This window comes from Micromesistius poutassou, assembly GCF_964030765.1.
Source record: "Micromesistius poutassou genome assembly, chromosome: 9".
In the NCBI taxonomy this organism is placed as follows: Eukaryota; Metazoa; Chordata; class Actinopteri; order Gadiformes; family Gadidae; genus Micromesistius; species Micromesistius poutassou.
This window is the reverse complement of record NC_140279.1, coordinates 11,782,100-11,807,511: the sequence shown is the minus strand read 5'-3', so window position 1 is coordinate 11,807,511 and position 25,412 is coordinate 11,782,100. Positions and strand designations below refer to the sequence as shown.

Below are 25,412 nucleotides of genomic sequence, written 5' to 3'. Positions count from 1 at the left end.
TGGGCATGCCCAACTCCAGGGGGACCCCTCCCCAGTAGTTCCACTGGAAGATGAAGTTCCAAGGCTTGGGGACACCATACTGACCTGAACGCATCACACAGAAGACACAAACAAACTGTTAAAGTAAAACCCAAATGAAACATGTGCAACAGCACCCCCTATGGTCAAACAGAGACTAGTACTACTTTAGCTGGGTAAAAAATGTAACCAATCAGAAAAGGTGGCTCTCCATTGGCTGATTTGTGTTTACAGTTAATATCATAGAATAAATATAAATATAAGTTTTAGATAAATGAAAAGTCAGACGATGCAGTGTGAAGTCATACCGGGGAACACAGCCTCGATGTACCATGTGGCTACGGCGTAAATAACGGCGTCCACGTACAGCATGACGATGGCGGTGGTGAAGTTGTAGGTGTCTCCCTCACTGGGGCTGGAGTGGAGGTTGTACCACTGGATGCCCTCTCCCTGCTCCTCGTACTGGGAGAAGTACTCACAGCCGAACCCGAAGGCCACGGGGGACAGGAAGCTCTGCAGGGACATTGGGAATTAGCTTGTTAGCATTTTAGCTCATTGTTAGCACACTCCGACAGGGAGACTGGAGTTTAACGTCCATGCTTGTCTACGTAACTGCTATGAAAGAGACTGGGTTCCAGTCCCAACGTACAGGAATAGCACTAGTACTAAATATTTTATTTTATATTTTAGAAAACATATCCTATAACCAAATGCAACACAGTTTGCTGTACATGAAAAAAATACCAAATAAAATAAAATGTATATTGAAAATAAAATGTATTATATTTTCAAAATCATTTAGGCCTACATAAATTTTATTTTCAATAAAGTTTTTTTTAATGTGTATTGAAAATAATATTACTAAATGTATATTGAAGCTAATTATAGCAGATAGCAACAGTGAACACCACTTAATAAAGTGAATAGCAATAGAAAATAGCAACAGCTAAAGTACATAGCAAAATAGAAACAGCACTAGCACTAGCTCTACCAATAGCTTCCACTAGCACTAGCGCTACCACTACCTTCCACTCACACTAGCGCTATCACAAGCTTCCACTCGCACTAGCGCTACTACCCCTAGCTTCCACTAGCACTAGCGCTACCACTAGCTCCCACTAGCACTAGCGCTACCACAGCTCCCACTAGCACTAGCGCTACCACTAGCTTCCACTAGCACTAGCACTACCACTAGCTCCCACTAGCACTAGCGCTAGCAGTGTTGGTGGGACTCACGGCCAGGACACGGTGGCTGGTTCTGAGGTGGTCCCTCCAGGCCACACAGAGCACGTAGGGCAGGTAGAGGCTGAAGTAGAGCAGCCCCCCGCACGCCGCCGCCAGGTTGGCCCGCGAGAAGAAGGTGCTGATCAGGAAACACTGCATGATGGTCGCCGTGGCGAACGCCGTCAGGAAGAAGAAGACGACTGAAGGGTCGCTGTACGGCAGGATGTCCCCCCACTGGAGGGAGGAGGAGGGAGGAGGGGAAGGGGGGAGTGGGAAGGGAGGAAGGAGAGGAGGGCAGGGAAGAGGAGAGGAAGAGGAGGAGGAGGAGGAGGGGGGGAAGAGGGGTGGAGAGAGGTGGAGGAGGAGGAAGGAGGAGGGAGAGGAGGACGAGGAGGACGAGGAGTGGAGAGGAGGAGGAGGAGGGGGAGCGGAGGGTGACAAGGTAGGAAACAGAGAGGAAGGGGAGAAGGAAGAGGTAGAAAGGGGTGAGAGGAGGAAGGAGATGAGGAAGGTGAGGAGGAGGAGGAAGAAAGTAGATTGATTACTATGGAGTGAATAAGATGGACTGTGAGTGTGAGAGGGATGTGTATACATTCAGATATTTGTGTGTGTGTGAATGGGTACATACATACTGTATGTACTTCAGATTACTTCAGTTTATTTACATGACAAATCACTTCAGAAACAACAACTATGAGGTTTCAACACCAATGTACACGCACAACTTAAAATGCACAACTCCCAGGCCTTATTCCCATTGTGCTCCTTATTGTAGTTGTCCTACGTGTGTCTGTGTGTGTGTGTCTGCGTCTCAGCCTCCTTGCCTTGAGCAGGGCGATGAGCATGAGGGCGGAGACGAGGAAGGGCACCACGCTGCTGATGAACCAGCTGACCCACAGTGTGCCGGTGCCCAGGCCCATGATCCTCATGGTCTCCTTCAGCCGCGCCTCCTTCTCGTACACCACTCCCTTGATGATCATGGCCACTGAGTAGATCCATGCCAGGGTCATGAACAGAGGCAGCGAGCGGTTCAGCACACGCAGGAAGCTGGGTAGAAGGGAGGGATGGACAGGAAAAAAGGAAGAGAGACAGGATGGGAAGAAGTTATAATTCTAATCAAGGAAGTGTTGTAGGAGTGCGGGAGTCTCTCACGACTCCCGTACGGTGCAAATCCATGAGGTCTAAAGGTGCGTTCACATCAAAAGCGAAGCAAACATTCCACTCGCGTGAACTCTCATTCAGCATCAAGCGAAATACGCGCCAAAGTTAAATAGATTATACTCAAGCAAACACACAAATTTGCATTGTTCGTGCGAGTAGAATCCCGCAAAAATCAGAGTGAACCAGGTAGTTTGTCCCATGCCATTCAAGCCTGCTTTGATTTGCATCTATTTGCGTTTTTGCATTGACTTTGCATGTATTTGCTCTTGGTGTGACCGCACAGTCGCCTGGGATAGCAGCGTCCTCTCAGGGCCCACTCACACGTCGTCCACGTAGCAGGGGTAGGGCATCTGCTGGATGTAGATGCCGGTGGTCTGCTCCACCCCGCTCAGCATGCGGGCCAGCGCTCGCTCCACCAGGTCCTGCACGTACACGAAGCCCCCCCAGATGTAGCGCATGTCGTTGAAGGGGTCCGCCGCCGGGCCCGGGTCCCAGAACCTGCAACAGGCAATGGGTTTGATGACTTATCTAATTAATGACTTCATTGATTAATTGGCATCCTTCCGGATTATGGCTTCTAATGCTGGGTTAATTATTTGCTTAATTGATTAATTGGCATCCTTCCGGATCATGGCTTCAACATGAAGGTTCAACATGATTGAACCTTCCTCAACTCCGTTAACAGCTAAATCGGGGTGGCAAGGGTTTGAGTCTCAGGTTAAGGTTCTGGGTGCCCTTGTGCAAAATGACCTAACCCCCAACTTGCTCCTCAATGACCGAGTGAATGAGTGAATAAGTTCACTGCAAGGTGCTTTGAATCTAAATGTCTTCATGAATAAATAGTACTAACGCCAACTCCTTATGACCACGGCAAATAACAAAACCAAAACACACAAATCCTATTCTAACAGGATGCTAGTGTGTGCTCTTGGTCTGACCCAGACCTCTTAATGTTTCTCAGTGGTACCTGTCCTTGATCTTGTTGGTGCGTGCGACGTCATCGATGTCCATGCGGATCTTGTAGGTGACGTGTGGTGGCAAGCTGTCGTTGGAGGAGGAGGAGGAGTTAGGCATCAAGAAGACCACGCCTGCCCAGAACTCCCTGTTCTCGATTAGCTCCAGGGCCCTGTCAATCATCTTGCCCTCCGTCGCCGCCCCCTCCAGTTTGTTGAGAGAGAAACACTGGAAGAAGAAGAGGCGACAATGAGAATCATGAGAATGATGGAGATGCCGGACGAAGGTTATGATGCTCAGCCCCACAAACCACAGATCGTTACAGTAGTTCAGTGTTGTTACCCTGCCAACATTATTCAGGGGAAGCATGAAATGTTGCATACGATGGCAACGGCTGAATCAGAAAACGTATCTGTACCGTGTTTCTCAATGTGTTTGTTTGTGTTCTTCGTGTCTAGTCTGTGCAAGTGTTTTACAAAAGCAAAAAGCTATAAATAAACAAACTACAATCTTTATCTACATCTAACCATGATAAGCAATGTCTTTAACAGCAGTTTTCAAAGGATTTTTTCAAAGGAATATTTAGTACAGCTGAAATATTCCCAAGAAAAAACGTGTGTGATAACAGTAAGGGCAGAACATTTACATTTAGGGAATTTAGCAGACGCTTTTATCCAAAGAGACTTACAATAAGTACATTTGTCAGAAGAAAGAGAAACAACAATATATCTCTGTCGGTACAGTAAGGATGTTCATAGAACCAAGTGCCAAGCATTAATAATCACTAGGTTACCCCATTCCCATATACAACAAAGATAGCTAGGATAAGACGCAGCACAGTACTATTACTATTTTTAAGTGCCAGGATGGACAACATACAATAAGTGCGTACATTAAGTGCATACATTAAGTGCCACAACATATAACAGTGTAATAAGTTCGTAAGAGGGGTGTGTGTGTGTGTGTGTGTGTGTGTGTGTGTGTGTGTGTGTGTGGGGGGGGGGGGGGGGGTTAGGGTTAGTACTATTTTTAAGTGCAGTAACCTGGGTGACTTGGGCCAGCGTGCTGAGGGTGTGGTTGAAGTCGTTGTACACGTCCAGCCAGGTAGGGGGGGCCCCGGGGAGGCGAGGGGTGCCGGCCGGCCGCGTGGACAGGAAGCGGGCGATGCTTGACGCCGTCCAGCTGGTCTGCTCCAGATTCATGTTCACCAGCACCGCCACCTGGGGGCGCCGCAGCAGGTCCTGCAGCAGGCGGACCTGCGGCCCGGTCTCCATGTAGTCCTTAATGGTCGGTCCCACCTCCAGCCAGGCCTCGTTCAGGTCCTGCAGGATCCCCAGGTCCTGGAAGGTCTTGTTTACCTACGGAAAGACCCCATGGACGTTAGAAGGAGCGATGTTTACATGGAAATTTGCAAAGGCACTTTGACAACAAAGTGAAGAAGAATGTTCACAAACTGTTTGGCAGAGTAGGTTTTACACCAGTTTTCTCGAAAATGATTGTCTTAGCAACAGTTACAAAATGGATTGTGGAAAATGATTGTATCGAAGAGCATATTAAAACATATTAGCACATTTAAAGAACAAATAAAAACGATTTTGGGTTCCCTTCCACTGTATTAAGTGTATTTCTAGAGTGGCCAGTCTACATGGTGTTGATGTGAAACCTTTATGGCGCATTTCCACCGGAGGGTGCGGGTCGGTTCAGTCTGCAAAGGTGCAGCACGGGTCGTGTTTCCACCGCCAAAAGTTGCTGTGACCCGGACTGAGCTGTATTGAGCCATACTCGTCTCACAGTACTACTCCGTTGAGGTATTGAGACGCCTGAAAGGGTCCCGGCAAGTTTGAGCTACGCACGTTGTCCCTTGATTGGTCAACAGAATCGTCACTTCCGTGCGTCAGGGGGATAATAACAAACAAACACAGTACCTGCAAGGTATTTCTGGACAATGGCGAAATCTTAGTTTATTGCAGTCCTTCTTGGACGTCCTACATTGTTGCTTGCTCTTTGTTCATTGTGCACGTTTTTCTTTTTCCTTGGATTTATTAGCAGGCTACACTGTGTCGGGCTGCTATGTGATCACAATGCTTACGTAGCTGCCGTGGCTATCGCCGTCCATCTTAAACCCCGCCCTACCATAAGGGTACTGGCGGCGGTGGAGACGCGAGCCGTATCTTGCGGGGGCTATACCGCACCCTCACTACTCGGCTGAGGCGTGCTGGGTCCGAAGCATACCCGCCAGTGGAAATGCGCCATTAGAGACATGCAGGTCTGAAAAGGCCTACACAAGAAACTAGATTATGGTTCAAAATACGACCAAATAGCTGTTGGTCAATGCGGTGGTGGTGGTGGTGCTGGTAGTGCTGGGTGTTGGTGACGGTACTGAGGCCAGTCATGTGGGCTGTGCCCTCACCTGCTTCATGACCTGCTGCACGGCGGGCGTGTCGGGCGTGTAGAGCAGCTTCCCGATGAACAGAGGCTTGATCCCCCGCCACACGATCCGGGACAGCGGGTTGGATTCCAGCGTCTGGATCAGACTCTTGCAGAAGGGCGCTGAGGACGGGAACAGGAAAGAGGACACAAGAGGCAAGAGAGTCAGCCGGTCTAGATCAGCCAGGACCCCTGAGGTACCCCAGTTTACCCGGCTAGGCTTGACAAGGGGAAACAACTGACAAGTCAGTTGGTTCAAAAAGTAAAACCAATCTGAGAAACCAAAACGACCACCAACACATCCTTGACCCCAAAACAGGGATGAACTCGGTCTAAGAGTACCCAGAGAACAACCATCCCTTGGGACGAAGAGCACCCAGAAAACACCAGCCCCCTGGGACGAAGAGCCCTTAGAAAGCACCAACCCCCTCGGACGAAGAGCACCCATAGGACACCAACCCCCTCAGAAGAATAGCACCCAGAAAACACCAACCCCCTCAGAAGAATAGCACCCAGAAAACACCAACCCCCTTGGACGAAGAGCACCCATGGAACACCAACCTAATCTGACGAAGAGCACCTAGAAAACACCAACCCCCTCGGACGAAGAGCACCCAAAAAACACCAACAACCTTGGACGACGATCACCCACAAAACACCAACCCTGGGATAAAACCCCCGCCAAAAACCATTAAGCCCTCACTGGTTTCGTTGTCCCCGTCCAGGTCCAGGTCCTCTGTGCCGTTCTTGCCCAGGAAGGACTTGATGTCGTTGTCCTCGTACCAGTTGAGGGAGGGCACCCGCTCGCCGCCGGCCTCGGGGTGCCCGCACACCACCCGGGAGAAGGCCCGGTAACGCTCCCGCGGCCCCACCCCCGCCGCCGAGCGGTTCTCCCCCGGGAGGAGGAGGCGCAGGTCGGAGCTGAGGTCCGTGAAGCTGGAAAGGGAGGAGAACTGGAGGAGGAGGAGGAGGAGGAGGTGGGAGGAGAATGAGGAGGTAGGGGAGAGGAGGTGGGGGAGGAGAGGGGTGGGGGGAGATGGGAGGAGGGGGAGGAGGAGAAGAGGATGGGGGGAGATGGGAGGAGGGGGAGGAGGAGAATTGGATGGGAGGAGGTAGAGGAGGGGGGTGGGGGGAGACGGGAGGATGAGAAAAGAATGGGAGGAGTTGAGAGATGGGGGGAGGAGGGGGAGTAGAAAAGAGTAGAAAATTATTGAGAAAGAAATGGATTCAACCATGGAAAGATTGCAGAGAAATGCACAAAAGCAGTGGGGTATTATGGTCTGGAAACAGGGTTCTCTCACATGGTCCAGGAGAACGGCCAGCTCCTTAGAGACATCTGTCGCAGCTCGGCTGATGATCCTCAGATCTCCAGCATTAGCAAAGAGACGCTCCCTCTGAGAGATAGAGAGACATGGAGAGAGAGAGAGAGAGAGAGAGAGAGAGAGCGAGAGAGAGCGAGAGAGAGAGAGAGAGAGAGAGAGAGAGACATTAAAACCCGCCCTATGACCCCCCCATGGAGGCCCCTTCACCCCACCCCTTCAGCATACCGTGAAGACCTTGGAGAAGTCGAGCTGGGAGAGGAAGAGGCGCTCGGCCTGCCTCAGGGTGTCGGGCTGGAGGCCACACAGCGCCCCCTGCAGGTCGGCCATGGCGGCAGCGTCCCCTCCGCCCACACTCAGGTAGCGGCCCAGCAGGCTGGTGTTGCACACCAGGCTGCTCAGGGGGATGCCCAGCGCAGCTACGGTTACCTGCAGAGCACAGGTGGCTGTTTAACACAATCGCCGCCTCTGAGGCTCCGTTTCCCTTACATGGGGAACATGGGGTTTTTGAATGATCGTACATAACAAACTCTGTAGTTGGCGAAGAAGTAAAAGCTGCGTCACTTTTTGAAGTACACACTTTTTCCATCTAGTTACGACTGGGTTTTTGGATTGTCGTGCCATTTAAAGTAGTAAACGATTATTAATGCTACTTTACCGAAAAATCCAAAAACCCAGTCTGGAACCGGAGCCGGAGCTTCAGAGGTCTATTGTGAGTGTATGAGGATGAATGGCAGTTTTTTTACCAAATCACCACCAGCCCAAGAGATAGTTTGGATAAATGAAAGGAAAAATATTGTGCATATACTACATAATTGAGTCTTTTACGATGAGATGGTCAATGACATGCATTAGAACTACTGGTTTAGTTCTAATATAAAGGTACAATAAAAATAAAGGTACAATATTTTGCTTTGCTATAACACTTTCTATACTTCATATGCTGCATTTATTATTTTACGATGAGATGGACAATGACGGCATTAGAACTTCTTGTTTACACTCAATGAAGTTTAGAGGTGGACTGATTACCTGCAAATTAAGGCGGGCCTTCAACAGCTGATCCACGGTAGCAGAGGACAGGTTGCCATTGGTCAGCAGAAAGGTAGAGAACGTCTCATTGGCTTTCAGGTATTCACCGACAGGAAGGTCTAGGGAGGACACACATGCAAGGTGCTTGAGATTCACCAAAAATATATTTAAAACTGATCACTAAAAGTGTTACAGAAAAATAATAACACAAATAATAACACAAATTAATAACGCTATTTATTTTTTGAAGGTCCTGTAATGAAAAGTTGAAAATACATGACCCAAATATGTCCTACTTTCTATCTATTAATGTACAATATTTTGCTGATGTACACCAAAACATGGGGGGGGTGCACTTTTAGACATCAACCCCCCATCTTCCCTGGGGAGTCCCAGGGAACCGCCATGTCCCCACCCACTCCTCCACTTAAGAGCAGAGCGGGACCGAGGGAAGGCCAGCCGTTATCAGGTTGATGACCATGGCCGTCGGGTAACTGAATCTGGGAGCCACCGGGCGGGACAGAGTGGCCCTCTGTGTTGCCCTGACGACTGGCCGGGCGGAGGGCCCAATGCGCTCACAGAGTGGGTCACTCTACACCGCTGAGAGACATCCTTCTGTGTGAGGCCCATTCAGAATAACAATCAGCCGCCACAGACAATACACAGGAGTCGGGTTCCCTGGATGAAAAGATAAGGTGTGAGGTTTGTTTGTTTTGCTGTTTGTGTGTATGTGTGTGTGCGCTTGTTTGTAGTTTGTGTTGTGTAGTGTTGTGTGACATACATGCGTGTTATACGCACATATTAATTAAATCTCAGGCGCATTCTCCAGTCAACTGGTCATTCAAGTTCTAGTCCTGGGCCTGGGCCATCTGAACCTGGAGTAAATCCATCACATCCCAATACTGAACAAACACTATTCAGTTATTAGCATCCATCCATCAATGTCCGGTGTGACCATTTAACCTGTGCCCTACTGTAAGTGTGATAAATATCTTCATTGACAAAAGATATTGTTAGCTGTATCCGGAATGGATAGCTTGTAGTAACCGCCCACCTATAAATAAATACTGTATATTCAGTGTTCAAGCCTGCATGTTCATGCTGCCTTCTTACCTTTTCCCTGCTGTAAGTGTGATTAATTTCCTCTTTAAAAAATGAAGGCTATTGTTAGCTGTACACGGTTCGCTTGTTATAACCTCCCACCTATATATACAGTAAGTGTTCAAGCCGCATTGCTGTGTTTTACCTTTGCCCTTCTTTAAGTGTGATTTATTTCCTCTCTGTAAACGAAGGCCATTGTTAGAGAAGTACTAATTTGATAGCTTGTCTTGGCTCCGGCTCATCAGTGAAGCTCCGGTTGGAGCATAGACAGCAACAAACAACCTCCACATCAGTATCGACTAACGGATCTCTCATAGTAAACATTGCATGTCCAACCTTCACATTAAGGTCTCAGCAGACTAAAAGTGGGTCATGGGCAGGTGTGGAGTTGATTGGTTAGGCCTCTTCCTCTGCCTAAATTCTTCCAGGTAACAGATTACGGACTCAAACCACGTGAGTCCAGACAGGCTTTAAGTCGTGTACAAGCTGCCATGGCAAGTCCGGCCAAATCAACTCCTGCTATGGTGTATCGGTCTGTGTAATCGTTCCAAAAAGCAACATTTGGTTTTGGATTTCCAATGCCAGTCACGCGAGGCAGAGCTTGTGGTAACCTCCTACAAATAGAAATAGTCAGGGCTGACTATCCTTATGTTTGCCAGGGTACCCCTTTAGATCTAATGTGTTACCCTGGCACTGATCGGTTCCAAAACAACAGTTGGACATTTGACATCGCTGGTGCGGGACTCCAGCTGTCCAAAACAACTGAGTTGGGAAACAGAGTTGCTGTTGCAGGCCGCGATTTCTCCACAACATGCCTACGAAGCAGTACTCTCTTATATTAAATGGCAAATGGACTGCATTTATGTAGCCCTTTTATAACCAGTGGCCACTCAAAGCGCTTTACAATATAGCCTTACATTCACCCATTCATGCACACATTCACAGACCCACGGCGGTGTCAACCATGCTCGTCGGTAGCAGTTAGAGTGAAGCGTCTCGCTCAGGGACACCTCGAACTAGCAACCTTCCGGTTACCAGCCCACCCGCTCTACCTCCTGAGCCACATGCCGCCAATATTAAGGAAACAGCCCTGCTTGGCGTGCCCTGTGTTCAAACCCTTGTAGTGTCCCTATAGAACCCCCCCCCCATGGGTGCCATGCGGTCTGGGTGCGGGTCCTACTTGGCCAGGCTCCTGGTCGCTCCCCCAGCCTCTCCAGGCTCTGCTGGAGGCCCGTGAAGCCGGTGAAGCTGTTGTTCCCGCCGTAGGTCAGCATGGTCTGGGCGTCTGCGAACACGCGGGACAGACTGGGGCGGGACAAGGAGAGATAAGAGGAGTCAGAGGACTCTACGGAGACACAGAGGACACGCATGTGCTTTAATATAACCGAAGGTGCAACTCTGTGAATCCACATGTACCCAAATAAATTATCATCCTATGTTGACTGATATACCTAAATATCTATTACATTTACGTGTGTGTGTGTGTGTGTGTGTGTTCCATGCTAATATAATTCTAATCCTGCAATTCGATCCAAATTCAACAGAATAATTCAATCTCAGGCACATTCTCCTGTCAACCTTCTGTCATTCAAGTTCTAGTCATCCTGGGAACATACCTCTGAAATCACCATTCAGTTATCAGCATACATACATCACGGTTCAGTGTGGCCATTTAACCTTCCCTCATATACCCCTATGAGTGTCCTGATGAACCCCTGTGAGTGTCCTCATGTACCCCTTTGAGTGTCCTCATGTACCCCTCTGAGTGTCCTCATGTACCCCTATGAGTTCCCTCGTACCCCTATGACTGTGCCCATGTACCCCTATGACTGTGCTCATGTACTCACATTGAGTTGTCAAAGTTGCCCACTTGTCCTGGGGTCTCCCCCGGGGTGGGGCTGTGGAAGCAGGGGTTGTTGATGTTGCAGACAATGCCCTGGATCCAGGGCAGGGTGCCCGCCGAGGGGAGGGCCTTGTTGGGAAAGTGACCTGCAGCGGGGACACAGACAAGAGGTCAAAGGTTGAGGATCAAGGGTCGAGGGTCGAGGGAAACGTGGGTTTAATCGAAGAGAGAGAACTTCAGCATGGAAGTACAATGAAGTACAATGAGAGCAGTGTGAGGTTGAGCCTGATCGGGCTGGGATTAATCGGTGAATAAACGGCCTGCATTCACATGAACCCTGAGGGGTAGCAGGTCGTGAACACCACCAACGACCGGCACTAAGACCGGGACTGGGGAGGACAGAGGGGAACGTGTTTCGTCAGCAGGTTGACCTGGTTGGTTTCAAACTATTTGTGGAGGAGAGAAAGCCCATGGCGACGATCACAATCACATTCCTCCATGCAGTGCATGTACACTGAAAAATTCTAACACACAATAAAGGTTAATTTAGCTGAATGGCGTGATAAGAAGAGTCATGATAAGAAAAAGAAAAAATTAACGATTCATCAAGGTTTGATTTGTGGCAGCAATTTTCTGAAAATGTCCCAGTAGTTTTATGAATATATAACATATTGTTGTGCATTTTTTATGTTCAATGCAGAGCCCCCCAACTACATCCTGTCCTACAGGAAGTGAAACCACAGAGTAGCACAAACAATTCCTTTTTCACATTGTCTCCAAAACCAGAGGCAGTGTGTGACGGTTGTAAGTTCAGATCAAAGCAGGTGTAAACTGAGCGCTGCTTTGCACGAGATTCACCATGGAGACATTTATCAGCTTAGCGGCTTGAAAGAAGGCCCATTCACATGCATGGTAGTGGTGGGGTAAAGGGTAGGGACCCCCCCCCCATGCTGAGAACATAAGCATGCTCGTAAGAACATACTGACAGCAGCGGTTACTGGTAAGCTGAGATCGAGGAACTTGGGAAAGCAACAACAAACAATCACTGCCACACAAAACACTGGATATTGATCGAGCTGACCCTATCATAAATCTAATATTTTGACTTCACAACTTGTCTACATGAGTTTGCAAGTGTTTATCATGGGATAGAATATTGTCGGGCGGCTCTCTACTGGTTATCTTGCTCAAGAACACAAAAAAGTAGGCTGGGGTTTGAACCGACCACTTTTCAGTTGGGAGCCATACCCTCCCACCACTACGCTCTGCCGGCCCTATATCGTTACTACACAGGGTCAGATACTGACTATTTGACATTTATACCCTTTAACATTCAGTTATGAGCTGGTCAATGTGGCCCAGGAAGAGGATGTCTGGGGTCCCCTGCTTGAGCACGCAACCAGTATTGGAAATTGTAACGATTTAAAAAAATGCTTCAACGAGGAACCCCATTGGACGGAGTGCGGAGTGCCTTCAGAACTGGAGGCGACTGGTTCTGTCAGGACTGCTGTGTACACCTACATTGGCTCTGCTTGTAGGGCGGGTGGGAGTGGCGCACGGCGATGAGGATGAGGAAGAGGAAGAGTGGCCAGACCAGCTCAATGATCAGCTGGATCTGAAACGGAGAGGAAGAGCTCGTTATGAACGGGCGTTACACAGGTTTGATTCCTCAGGAACGGAACGGGGTGACTAGGTGTCCTTGAGCAAGACACCAAGTCACCACACATCTGGACGGCGCAGTGTGTGTGTTTTACATTTACATTTAGGGCATTTAGCAGAAGCTTTTATTCAAAGCGACTTATAATAAGTACATTTGTCAGAAGAAAGAGAAACAACAATATATCACTGTCGGTACAGTAAGGATGTTCATAGAACCAAGTGCCAAGCACTAACAATCGCTAGGTTAACCCATTGCCCGTGTACAACAACAATATGTGCGTGCATTTGGGTGAGGCATCGATTGATTGGTTAATTGATTCTGAGGTGTGCACCTTGTTTCTCCTGCGGTAGGTGACGTTCTTCCAGAGCAGGAGCAACACCTGTCTGGTGACACCCATCTTTGACACCTCACAAGCTACGCTGCCATGGTCTGCTGGAACCCACACACACAAACACACCACCACACACACAAAAAGGAGAGAAATATCAAATATTACATCAGAAATTGATGATGATGATTATCATCATCATCATCATCATCATATTAACTTGTTATTACTATTATTCGTGACCATAACATTTCAGACCAAAACACACATAAGAAATAGAGTGTTGAGAGACGAGACTTAAAGAGACAATCGGTGTGCCAGCCTGGTCAGAGTTACCGTGTCTAACCCTGCCAGGCCACTCTGCCTCATCCCCTTCATCCGCCTTTACTCTAATTGGTTTAACTTCGCGACTTCAGACATCATCGTTAACTTTTGCTGGGTTGTGTCTTGAGCACATCCTGTGAGGGTTTTTGTATTTTGCAAATTATTCCTGTGAGTTCATCGCCATGTTGATCTCAAAGTGCCAGTAATATTCTGCAGAATGCAGTGGATCATATAACCGGTAAATGATTGTAGCCTACAACTCAAGGCATATGTTATCGATTATCTCACTTAAAATATGAATGACTACAATCAGGATTTGTTAATCTTGTTTTTTACTTGTCTGTTTGCACATGGCCTACGTAGCAGGAAAAAACAACAGAGGAAGTGATCTGCACATAATTATCAAATAGTCTGATAATGTGCCTGGGTAGAGATTGTTATTTATTACAACTGAACAAATATATTCCCATTAGCCCACAGTACTGTAGTTCATATCCCCCCACGCCCCCAGAATACACTCAATGCCCTCTCAATTAAAACCATGATGCAGGACCATGTCCATAGGCTACTGTACGCACACACACGCCTGCATTACAGGATGCAAACCTAACACATATGTGCATGCTACACCACGCAGGTAAATGCAGTGTGATGTGCATCCTGATCATGAATGAACCAGTCGGAGTAAAGTCGCGTATCTCTGAAAAACAGAGCGTCGCAACGACTGGTGTCATTTCCTCCGCGGACATTAGAATGTAACCCTAAACCAAACCACCTGGATTGAACCACGTTGACCCGTTCAAAGGGGAACACACCCTACCTTGACAACCGATCCCAGATGTGTACCGTTTTAACTTGAGTTTGTTGTCCCGGCTATGATTCCGCAGTCTGTCATTGACGCTCACTCAATTATTTCAGTAGCGTCTGACCCGTACATGTAATCCACACAACTACCACCGACGTGATTGGCTGGGAGTAAAAAGAAGGGCGGGGTTACAGAAGCCGGTATGGCATCTGATTGGCTCGTGTAGATGTACGCTTCGTCTGTGTTTTGGAACGTGACGCATCCGATTGGACAGCTGTTGACAGCGCAGTGTAGAGTGCTGAAGAATAAGTCGCACCTCCGAGGCTCCGGTTCCCTCGGTCAAATGTCTATGGGAAATAACATGGGTTTTTTGAATGATCGTACATAACAAACTCTTAGGTGACGAAGAAGTAAAAGCTGCGTCACGTTTTGAACTACACAAATCTTCCATGTAGTTTCGACTGATTTTTTGTATTGTCGGTGCCGTTAAAGTAGTAAACGATTATAAATGCTATTTTAACGGCACCAACAATCCAAAAAGCCAGTCGAAACTAGATGGAAAATGTGTGTAGTTCAAAACGTGCTGCAGATTTTACTTCTTCGCTACATACAGAGTTTGCTATGTACGATCATTCAAAAACCCCATGTTATTTCTCATAGACATTTGACCAAGGGAACCGGGAGCCTCGGAGGCGGGACTTATTCTTCAGAGGTCTATAGAACCGGGAAATGGGCATTTGTTTACAGCTCAGACAGACTATATATATAGTACTATATACTAGGGCTACAGCAGCACAGCCAGACAATATACTAGGGCTACAGCAGCACAGACTGACTATATACTAGGACTATATACTAGGGCTAAAGCAGCACAGACAATAATACTAGGGCTACACAGTAGACAGACTGTATACTATGGGGTTTATCAGCACAGACATCTTGGGACTAGCAGCAGCACAGAGACTTTATACTTGGACTAGCAGCATAGGCAATTAGGTAATTACATAAAACCCATGTGTTTTTATCTATTTTCTCATTATGACAACTGATTAATAACATTTAACGTGATCCTTATGTTAGAAATAAAAAGTTGTGACAAGTAGGCAAGCATAATGATCATTTTAATAACCATCCAAAATAGTAATTCTTAAAATATAACTTTCCCTCTATCAAATAAGGCATTGGATGCCCTCAATTCTGCACACAAGTTGTAAAAACAGGAAACAAAAACATGCACAATGTAGAAATGTAGAAATCTAGAAGTCAGTGACAAAAACATGACGGAAAACAAAGCAATGCCAGTATTTAAGACACCGGGCTGAACAGGCAACAGTTTTCACTGCAGACCAAAGCGAGGCTATGGGAAGATCATGATTATGAAACATGCACCCCCTAGCATTGCAAACACGCCTGTTCAGGCACATTGGTAGCAAGCGCACACCGGAAGACCGTTCAACTCCAATAAAATCCTTAAAAACCGCAGTTTAGTGCAGTGTAAAAATAATACTGGATTATTCTGCATAGCATGTACATTCCGTTTTTCTTTATTAAATATCTTGATAAATATAGATTAAGTACTATCTTGAGGCCCGAAAATCTGTTATCACAATATTCCAACTTTCTGTACAACGCTAAAAAATATATAGCTAGACACGTCGTTCCCGTTCAGCGAAAAGACAATAACCGTGATATGATACAACAAAGAAATGCATAATTAGGCTGAGGTTGGCAAAACATAAATGTAAATCCAATGTTGTACCAGGACTTTGACTGGTCCAACCAGGAAGAGCTTTGTGATTGGGTCGCAGAGAAACGAAGGCTGTTCTCTGATTGGTTCTCAGAGGAACAGCGGTTGCTCCTGTCCAGTTAACAGACGGTACGTCGAGGCTGGCATGGTCTTCAGGTGAATCTGCCAAAAAGATGTAGAAAATAAAGAAAGACGTTAACGTTAAGTGCTCGTTGAAATGCTGTTTATACGCTCCAAAACGCATAGGATATTGTAGCGGCGAGTGCGTTTGACTCCCAGCAGAAAGGAATCAAGGATTTAATTACATTTAGGGCATTTAGCAGACGCTTTTATCCAAAGCGACTTACAATAGTACATTATAGCATATTGTGCTCCACAGAGAACAAACAGAGAACAAGTGAAAGAGTTGCCCATTTAGAGCCATGTTTATCTGGTTAGTGGGCAGACAGGCCAGATCCATTCTGAGAGCACTCCCGCCCCCCCCCCCCCCCCCCTCCCCCCCACACCTCTCCGACAGCGTTGGTCAGGATGCTGATGATCTTCTCATGGGGCGTGGCCACCACGCTCTGGCCGTTGATCTCGATGATGCGGTGGCCCACGCGGATGCCCCCCCGCTCCGCGATGCCCCCCCGCATCAGGCTGCAGATCTGGTGGAGAGGGTAAATGATAAATGCTTAGTTATGGTTCCAGGTCGACGCAACGCAAGGGGGTTAACGGACCCATTACGTCCTTGCGCACCCTCCTTGCGTCCACCGCAAGGGCCGGACATGCGCCTCCCAAAAATTGTAACAGCAGCAAGGGCTGTGATTGGTCCACTAACGTAAACCCGACGAAAACCTGACGCAGAATCAAAACAGGTTCATGAATGCATCGAAACAACTGCGTGATCATTGCTTTGGGTCAACGTGGAACCATAACTAAGCCTTTAGAGTTATGCCAACAGTGGATTTATGTATTGATAATATTAGGATGGTTTTGAAACACATGTGTCCAGATGAAGTTGCTGAACATTAAGTAACACACACTTCCCACACATAAGCACACAACAAACCAAGACTTCAGGTCATCTAGGAGGGAAAGCGTTTTAGAACGCAGAGAAATAGATGACAATAGAACGACTTTTAAGCGTAGATGGATTGAAGTGAAGCTGTGTATATTTACTCACTATTCCGTCCTCTACGCTGAAGCCCAGCTGGTACTTGGGGTCCGGCCTCTTGATGATCGCCATGGTAACCGGGGGACAGTGGACGATGCTCAGCTTCACGATGGTTTGGTTTTTTAAGTCCTGCAATGGAGACAGAGAGACCGAGATTAACAATGGGAAAAACTGGGATGAGATTTTTATTTGTATTTTTTATCCGCTACTATGTGTTCCCATGGCCAGCTACAAGGTTAAACTACCACTTGTCCAACTTTAGCTAAATCGTTTATTTCACATAAAGACCATCAGCAATCGTTGATGCGTTTCCTTTATGATATCAACCTTTTTTTCCAAGTTGTGTTGTACAAGTCTACTTTATATAGTATAAGTATACCTCTATGCTATGACAAACAGTGGCACACAGTGTCCTCTAGTGGCCATTTACGGAATCACACCCATGTGAATGCTGGCCCGAATAGCAAGCCCAGCATAACACAGAAGGAACTTTTACATCTTCCACTTTTCTGTTCTGCTTCTTTCTTAAAGTCATGTCAACGGAACAATCAGCCTTCAAATGAATCATTTAAAAACAGTCCACAATTCTGTGTCTTATACGACTAAAACAAGTTGTGGAACATCTTCCACAAGCAACGTATTTACATACTCAAATCCATCAAACAAATAAAGACAGAAACACCCACGTCTGTTTTTCCACAACAGGCTTGGGAAGTTTCGCTTGGGAGTGAAACACCCCGTCTCAATTCTAAATCCTGTGTTTAATACATTTAGCACAACGCTTCGGGCCTTAACTCCTGGTTCCTCTCCATCACCATGATGATGTCCCGGGACGGGTCGCACGACCCTGGGGTTCAAAGCCACAACCTTCTGGCTGTTTTTGTTTGAAATACGTTACGCAAAATGCTAGTCCAACAAAACAGGATTTGGATTAAAATCCAAGGCGGAAGGGAGACAAACTAAGATCTGGGTTCACTTTCTTGAGCTTCGTGTTAGTTTCAGATCAATCACGGCACTGGAGGCGGGGAGCTGTACACGCGTCATCGGCGAAGGAAAACTCAACCAGCGTGAGAAAAGCGTCGTGTCCAGTAGTAGACTTCCAGCCCGGCTCGGGCTCGGGCTCCCCCCCCCACAGTGTGTCGGCTTAGCTCAGAGGTAGAGCGGGTTGAATTGTAACCGGAGGGTTGCTACTTTTATCCCCGGCTCCTCCTAGCTGAGTGTCGAGCAGTCCCTGAACAAGACGCCTCACCCTAACTGCTCCCGACGAGCTGGTTGTCGCCTTACCTAGTTGACTCCGCCGTCGGTGTGTGAATGTGTGCATGAATGTGTGTGTGAATGTGTGCGTGAATGTGTGTGTGAATCTTAAGCAATATTGTAGTACTTTGAGAACTTTGAGTGGCAACTGTTGCAAATTCAACTGTTGCTGTTGAATTAGATGCATAGTAAGGGTTCTTGGTTCTCTGATCTCTTCGCTAATGTTACTTTATTCCTGAATTAGAACTTTCTTCCGAAAAATGTACTTATTGTAAGTCGCTTTGTTAAAAAGCGAGATCGCAGCCAAGCCGTCCGAACACCACCACCACCACCACCAGCCCGCTTTGTCTAAACACCCTAAATGTAAATGTACCCCATTAGCCCTAGTGGACCCCAGACTAGCATAATGCTACAGGCCTAGTTATGGTTCCACATTGATGCAACGCAAGAGGGTTTACGGACCCGTTACGTCCTTGCAGACCCTCCTTGCGTCCACCGCAAGGGCCTGACGTGCACCTCCCAAAAATTTTCAATTTGCGTCGAGGCGACGCAGCAGCAAGGGCTGTGATTGTGATAAAACCTGACGCCGAACCAAAACAGGTTCACGACTGCGTCGAAGCGTCTGCGCGGTCGTTGGGTTGCGTCAACCCATAACTGAGCCTTAACAGATAACAGCAGTCCCAGTGTTCCCAGTCTCACCCGGATGATGTTCTGGCAGGAGGCGATGGGCAGGCCCACCAGGCTGGTGCCATTGACTGACATGATGCGGTCCCCGATGCTGAGGGCCCCGCTGCGCTCGGCGGGGCCCCCGTGCAGCAGGTTGGCCACCACCACCGTGGGCAGGATGGAGCCCCAGCCCGACTCCACCATGGCCAGGCCCAGGATCTCCCCCGGGCCCTTGGAGATCAGCACCTGGGGACAGACGGACGTGTTGAGGTGGATTGTGAAGGTTTTTTTTTTTTTTTTTTAATGCTAATGTCACATCTTAACATAATTCTCTTACTGATATTCAAAGTTTTAAAATTGTTTTAAATGTTTTTAACAAAATTCACACTGACACTCACAAGTTCAAATGTTGTTGAACTTAAGTTAGCTTCATTAAGTGAATTCACTCATTTAGTTTATCCAATCTTAAACATTGCTGGAGTCCGACTTATATGCCGCTTTTCCACCGACAGTACCAACTCAACTCGCCACGACTTAGTGCGGCACGACTTGGTTTGATTCCAGGCACGTCGCGTTTCCATCTAAAAAAAGAACCTCCTCAACAAGGGCGGGTCGTAGAAGAAGAACCTTTCCATGTGTCTCCAACATGGGCGGGTCGTCATTAGGTTTTAATCCCGGGAGACGGGATTCCCATGAAATCTGAATCTGATCAAGACTATTTCCTGATTCCCGGGAAAGGTTATGAGGGGAAATATAATAAAATAAAAAGCGTAATGACTGCGCGTCTATTGCTGTCATGCAATAACGTTGATTGAGGCGAAATTCAAGCCCTGGGAAAGGAACGACACAAAAACAAAACAGCGAAAAGCTGATCCGTGTCCCCCTCGGAAGCAGGTCCGTGGACTCCAGCCACGCCGAACACACACAACCACGCCGGACACACACAACCATGCACAGCCTAACTCTAGCCCCAGGAAAGGAGCGACACACACGGCGAAATGCCGATCTGTGTAACCCCACGGGAGCGGGTCCGTGGACTCCAGCCACAACTTAACTTTGAGTGATTATTCCTGTTTGCAGCCGCTAGCCAATCAGTTGCCAGCAGCCGGTTTACGTCATACAAAAGTACCAGCTCCGCTCAATTGGAACCTCGATGGAGGTACTACTAAAAAAGTACCCGGTACCAGGTACTTTTTTTGCCAATGGAAACGCAAAAAAAAAAAGCGGGCCAAGTCGAGTTGAGCTGGTACTGTCGGTGGAAAAGCGGCAATAGAATACTATAAGTAGTATAAGTACTTAAGTATTCCCTTTAAAAATGAAGATCAACCCAATAGCCAGCAGACCAAGCATCCAGCTACAACTTAAAACCAAAGGAAACCCCGTCTTACGTCTCTGATGTTCTGGGAGTCGGAGAAGTGGGCGAGGTCTCCATTGTAGAGCTCCTGGGCTCCCAGGAAGTCGCTGTAGTCCCCGGGCCTCATCTGGCTGGCCTTGATGCCGTTGGCCTGGAGGAACTGCTGGTAGGCCACGCCGAAGGCCTGGCCGATGGCCTGGGCGATGGTCTTGGCCTGTGGGAGAGAGGCTCACCGTGAGGACCGTTGTGATTAAATGGATGTTGTGATTAAAATGTCCTAGCTTTCTTAAAAGTTTCCTAGTGGAATAATGTTGAAGAATCTTCTTCTTCTTAATATCGATTCATTTTAAATAAAATACTTTGCGAAATGTCCCCTTATTTCGTTCACCAATGCTACATGTCTCTCTTACATCTCCAGTGAGAGGTGTTGTTTGTGAGGCCCCACTGAATCCCATTTTGAGTACAAAGACCGGCCACATAGAGCTGTCCTGAAACGGGCACAGTGAGCATCAAGGGACCGCCCCCCCCCCCCCCCCCCCCGACGGCCAACCGTTTCTCTCGGGTAATTAGTTTCCAAAAGAAGCGTTTGCTTTGCCTTTTGAGCTCTGCTGGGAGCGGGAAACTAAGATGAACTTCGTTTCTCTTCCAAAAGCAGCTCTCAGCGTGTGCGGCGGCAGACGACTCTCAAGCCAAACGCAGCTACCGTGATGGATACACCAGCAGCACCGTTTAAACCCCAAGTTCTAACGCTTGCACCACAGAGGTTTCCGGCTCCAATACTTTCTCGAGAAAATGGATTAGCCCAGTGCTTTGCTATTATTTCTGGAAGGCTTTCTTAGGAGCTTTTTTGTTTTTTTTTAAGCAAAAGATGTGTTGAAATGTTGTTACCAGCCCATTATATTTAGAAACTATATATTATTTTCGAATAATTCAGAAAGAAGACTTCAGGTTGTTTTCCGTTTGTTTTTCAACTGAAATTTAACCGCCGGTCCCCAATCCCATCCAAGCAAGGCATCTGTTCGGTCCTACATCGGAAACCAACAAAGGCCTACAAAGGGCTACTCACGTCTTCAGAGGAGAAGACGTGGCAGACCATGGAGCATTTCTTCATGGGGCCGGAGGAGGTGGAGGACGACGAAGAGGAGGAGGAGGAAGGGGAGGATGGCGTTCCGTTTTCGGCAGATCCCTTAGGACTGGGGGGCTTCCTGCGAGCCATGAGCACCACGATGCTGTTGATGTCGGCGATGTAGGAGATCATCTGGAGTGAGTGGTCCATCATCGCCTCCTGGGGACATGGACCCAGGGAGGAGTTCAACCACAGAGGAGACCTTTGTTTTATTTTTCCATTACACCCAAATGGGATAGAAGACATCATACATGCATATAGTACAATACATACTGTACATAAACATACATATACTACACTTATAAATAATATGCATTATATATTTAACAAGGACCATGTGTGAGTATTATCATGTACATTTTCAACTTGGCATGTCTAAATGCCCTGCCTCCCACTCACCAGTTTAATGTGAAATAAAAGATATTTAAAATGAATGAATTTGAGTGGGACGTACCTGTGTGTCAGCGTTGAGCACTTTGATCCTCTGGGTGGAGATGAAGAGATCCACCTCCACCATTGGCTGAGACTCTCCCTCAGGGGCCTATAGGACGACACGACCACAGACGTCATTCTTTTTCACAGGAGCTCTGACCGTAGACCTTGTTCCACATGCTAAATATTATACTACAGCATATATTATACTATTATACTGTTGCTGGGTTACTGCATTCGTTTTAAATGATAATAAGGGAAGCAGGAGCAGGGGCAGGTAGGGGTTAGACAGTAAATACAGAAACAGGTCATTAAGGAGCAGGAAGGGGTTAAACAGTGAATACAGAGAGGGGTCATTAAGGAGCAGGTAGGGGTTAGAGAGTGAATACAGAGACAGGTCATTAAGGAGCAGGTAGGGGTTAGACGGTGAATACAGAGGGGTCATTAAGGAGCAGGTAGGGGTTAGACAGTGAATACAGAGACTTTAGGGGTTAGGGTATCTAGCTCAAGGATGTCTCCAGACAGACCAGAATCGCGTGCGTGCGTGCGTGTGTGTGCTGACCTTGATGCAGTCCACGGCCTCCTGGGCCTGGGTCATGCGTGCGTTGGTGGACAGGTTCTTGTCCGAGCGGATCTGGGTGGAGCCCAGGTACTTGGCCCCGAAGATGATCCCGTCAATCAGGTCCTCCGGGTCACATGGGCCCGGTACTTTAAATAACAACAACAACAACAACAAGAGGACAAGGAAGACACACAAACACACTGTCAGTCAACCCGCCGATAACCGGATTTAACAAAGTAAAACATTTTTTAAAACAGTATTTCAGTATTTCTGATGTTTTCTTACCATCTTTATAAGCAGGCCGGTAATCCTCACTCTTTAAATCAACAGAAAAGAAAACAGCAACACAAATAAATAATAAGTGGGACAGAGGAACAGAAAACCGCAACTGAAGACTAAATAATAACTGGGTAAAAACAAAAATACGATCCGCATTTCAGATTAATTTGGAATTAACACGCTTACAGCTGACCTAATGGCGATCAAAAGCAAGCTTTAAAAAAAGGCTTTCAACACAAATAATTTGTTCGGTATTTAGGTATTAGGTAGTATTAACTAACTATGTATTTACTTTGCGAATGTATTTAAAACAATAAAATCATAGTGTTTTAAGGGGATTAATAGAAAAAGAGAATACGCAAGGAAGGGTTCACCAACATTTAAAAAATAAAACATTTAAAAACAATAAAACAACGAAACATTGAAGATGTTAACACAACAAAGACGGCTTGACTGCCTGGCAGTGTGGTCACTTTAACCCACAGAAAGCAACAACACAACATCACAGACCCTACTCACCTCCTCATCGCCCCCAGAGGCCTCCTCCTCCCCCTCCTCCACCTCCACCTCCGGCTCCCTCTTCATCCAGACAGGCTCCGCGAGCTGGTCGTCGGGCAGCGAGGAGGCGTAGGAGCTCTCCTTGCGTGGAAGGCGCCAGTCGTTCCTGTAGTGGCGCCAGAACTCCTGGGCCTCGTCCTGGCTGTAGGACACCGACACCACCGCGTCCACGTCTCCTCTGGGGGACGGATCGCTGCTGCTGCAGTGATGGTGGTGGTGGTGTTGGTGTTGGGGGGACGGGGTGGCTGCGATCTCAGTACACTCCAGCAGGCCCAGCAGGTCCCTCTGGTGGCTCTCCGAGAACAGGAGCCCCGTGGTCTCCGTGGTGGGGGGGCCAGCGTCGGCTCCCGAAGGCCCCTGAGGCCCTGTATCAGCGGGGTGGTAGTGGTGTTGGTGGGCGTAGGGGTCCAGGTCAGAGGTGGAGGCTTCAGGGTCGGGGGTGGGCTCCTCCCCCATTCGGTGGAGCCGGTTGAGGAGGGCGTGGATGTGGGTGTGGTCCTCGTCTCCCGGTGTCCTTTCCGGAACCGGGCGGGCCTCATTCAGAGCCAAATCCTCTTCCTCACAATGTAACTCCTCTTCCTTATCCGCTACCTCCTCAAGGACTTCCTCCTCAATGACCTCCTCTTCTGTAGTGGGTCTCCCATTAACCTCTGCTTCCTCTTCACCTCGCCACACTCCTAGCTCCTCCAACTTCTCCTCCTCCTGCTGCACACCATCCATCGGCGGTTTAGCCACGGATGGCTTGCTCAGATCTGACGGTGTAGCCAGTTCAACCAGCTGCCCCACCTCCACCTCTGCTTTAACCGCCGTCTCCCCCCCCTCACCTTCCCACACACCCAGTGCCTCCACCCTCCCTTCCTGCCGTGCACCCATGGTTGGTGTAGCCACCGACGACTCCCTCAAATCTGATGCTGGAGCCAATGGAACCAGCTGCCCCACCTTCACCTCGGCTGCTTTGACACCCTGCTCCCCCAGAGATGAGGGGAAGGCGGTCTCATCGAGGTCCTCCACGGAGCCGGTGTCGCTGGAGCTGTCGGACCTCCAGTCCAGAGGAGGGGGCTCTATCAGGCTAAAAGAGTCCAGGAGGTCCGCCGACACAGTGGGGGTCTGGCTGACACACTCAGCCACTGCAGAGGCCCCGGCGCTGGGGCACAGTGTGTTAGTGTGTCTGCCCGGGGCTAGGCACACTGGCGGATCAGCAGGGCTGGCGAGGTCTGATTCCATCTCGCTAACACTCCTATCATAGGCATCAATGGCGTGGGAGGACGTGGGTTACTTTAGCGATACTGTAATGAAAACACAAAACGTAGGGTTAATATGTATGGTATGGTACAGGGACTGCTGAGATTTGGGAGAAAGGCATGAATGCGTTAAAAGAATGCGAACCTTCCCACAACACTTTGCTGTCAAGTCTTGTCAAAGTACACATGATTCTGATAGCGGACGGTTTAGAGAGCAGAGGTCAAAGTGCACAGGCATCATACATAGCCTGTGAGATAGGGTCTGTGTATCACAGTCAGTTGTAATAATTGACACTTATCAAAAGATAAGATACCAATCTAAAACAACCCTAATAACGAATTCAAAACGTTAGACAATTATAATGTACAGGATGCATTATAATGAGTGCCGGATTAAATGATGGAAGTCAATGATCTGGAAATATATTAGCCTTACTTAGCTCAAATTAGCTCGTCACTGAATGAATGTGCTGAATGCAATGTCTTCCCTGAATGCAAGGCAGTGGGTTTTTTGAACACATCAGACTTGAATTGAATAGTTTAAGAATAAAAAAACTGGGCATAACATACTTAGACCACTCACCGGTTAGCTGTGTCGCTATGTGTTGGTTGGCCTGACTTTGTATTTATATACAAGCCTTAACTCCCATAGAGTCCACCAAGGCGACGTGGTTTGGAGTAAAACTAGCTCGTATGTTTCTCAACAGCCAAGGGCAGACCTTCGCTCAACTTTAGTCACCCCACATAACTCGAGGGCGGCTCGAGTGTCTGTAAAAACACGCTATGTCCTCTCCATCCAGACGGATCCAGCTGCTGCAGCCAGACGCACAGCTCACCGCTA

The 25,412-nt window shown here is 47.8% G+C and overlaps 2 protein-coding genes across 2 annotated transcripts in view; both read right to left on the bottom strand.

Moving 5' to 3' along the window:
* abca7 (ATP-binding cassette, sub-family A (ABC1), member 7) overlaps window positions 1-14,245 on the bottom strand; it is a gene marked incomplete at its 3' end in the record, with an annotated part of 31,098 nt that extends 16,853 nt beyond the window's left edge. Inside the window, exons 1-17 of the mRNA XM_084472836.1 lie at window positions 14,212-14,245; window positions 13,071-13,171; window positions 12,601-12,694; window positions 11,084-11,225; window positions 10,417-10,541; window positions 8,136-8,254; window positions 7,332-7,532; window positions 7,086-7,178; window positions 6,488-6,737; window positions 5,768-5,907; window positions 4,401-4,715; window positions 3,371-3,585; window positions 2,725-2,901; window positions 2,067-2,289; window positions 1,255-1,476; window positions 327-531; window positions 1-84 (exon numbers count right to left, since the gene is read on the bottom strand). The exon at window positions 1-84 is cut by the window's left edge and continues 30 nt beyond it. Of these exons, the coding sequence (XP_084328962.1) occupies window positions 1-84; window positions 327-531; window positions 1,255-1,476; window positions 2,067-2,289; window positions 2,725-2,901; window positions 3,371-3,585; window positions 4,401-4,715; window positions 5,768-5,907; window positions 6,488-6,737; window positions 7,086-7,178; window positions 7,332-7,532; window positions 8,136-8,254; window positions 10,417-10,541; window positions 11,084-11,225; window positions 12,601-12,694; window positions 13,071-13,136 (2,671 nt within the window). The 5' untranslated portion in view covers window positions 13,137-13,171; window positions 14,212-14,245. The remainder of the gene's footprint in view (window positions 85-326; window positions 532-1,254; window positions 1,477-2,066; window positions 2,290-2,724; window positions 2,902-3,370; window positions 3,586-4,400; window positions 4,716-5,767; window positions 5,908-6,487; window positions 6,738-7,085; window positions 7,179-7,331; window positions 7,533-8,135; window positions 8,255-10,416; window positions 10,542-11,083; window positions 11,226-12,600; window positions 12,695-13,070; window positions 13,172-14,211) is intronic.
* A 1,055-nt stretch (window positions 14,246-15,300) lies between these two features.
* LOC311352855 (amyloid-beta A4 precursor protein-binding family A member 3) lies at window positions 15,301-25,394 on the bottom strand. The gene is made up of 11 exons (XM_084472676.1): window positions 25,155-25,394; window positions 23,292-24,616; window positions 22,779-22,809; window positions 22,494-22,639; window positions 21,954-22,040; window positions 21,440-21,658; window positions 20,408-20,587; window positions 19,053-19,265; window positions 17,109-17,228; window positions 16,450-16,590; window positions 15,301-16,105 (listed from the first exon to the last, which is right to left on the bottom strand). Exons 2-11 carry the CDS (start codon window positions 24,552-24,554, stop codon window positions 16,034-16,036), a joined length of 2,472 nt encoding a protein of 823 aa, XP_084328802.1. The 5' UTR covers window positions 24,555-24,616; window positions 25,155-25,394; the 3' UTR covers window positions 15,301-16,033.
* Between the last annotated feature and the right edge of the window lie 18 nt (window positions 25,395-25,412).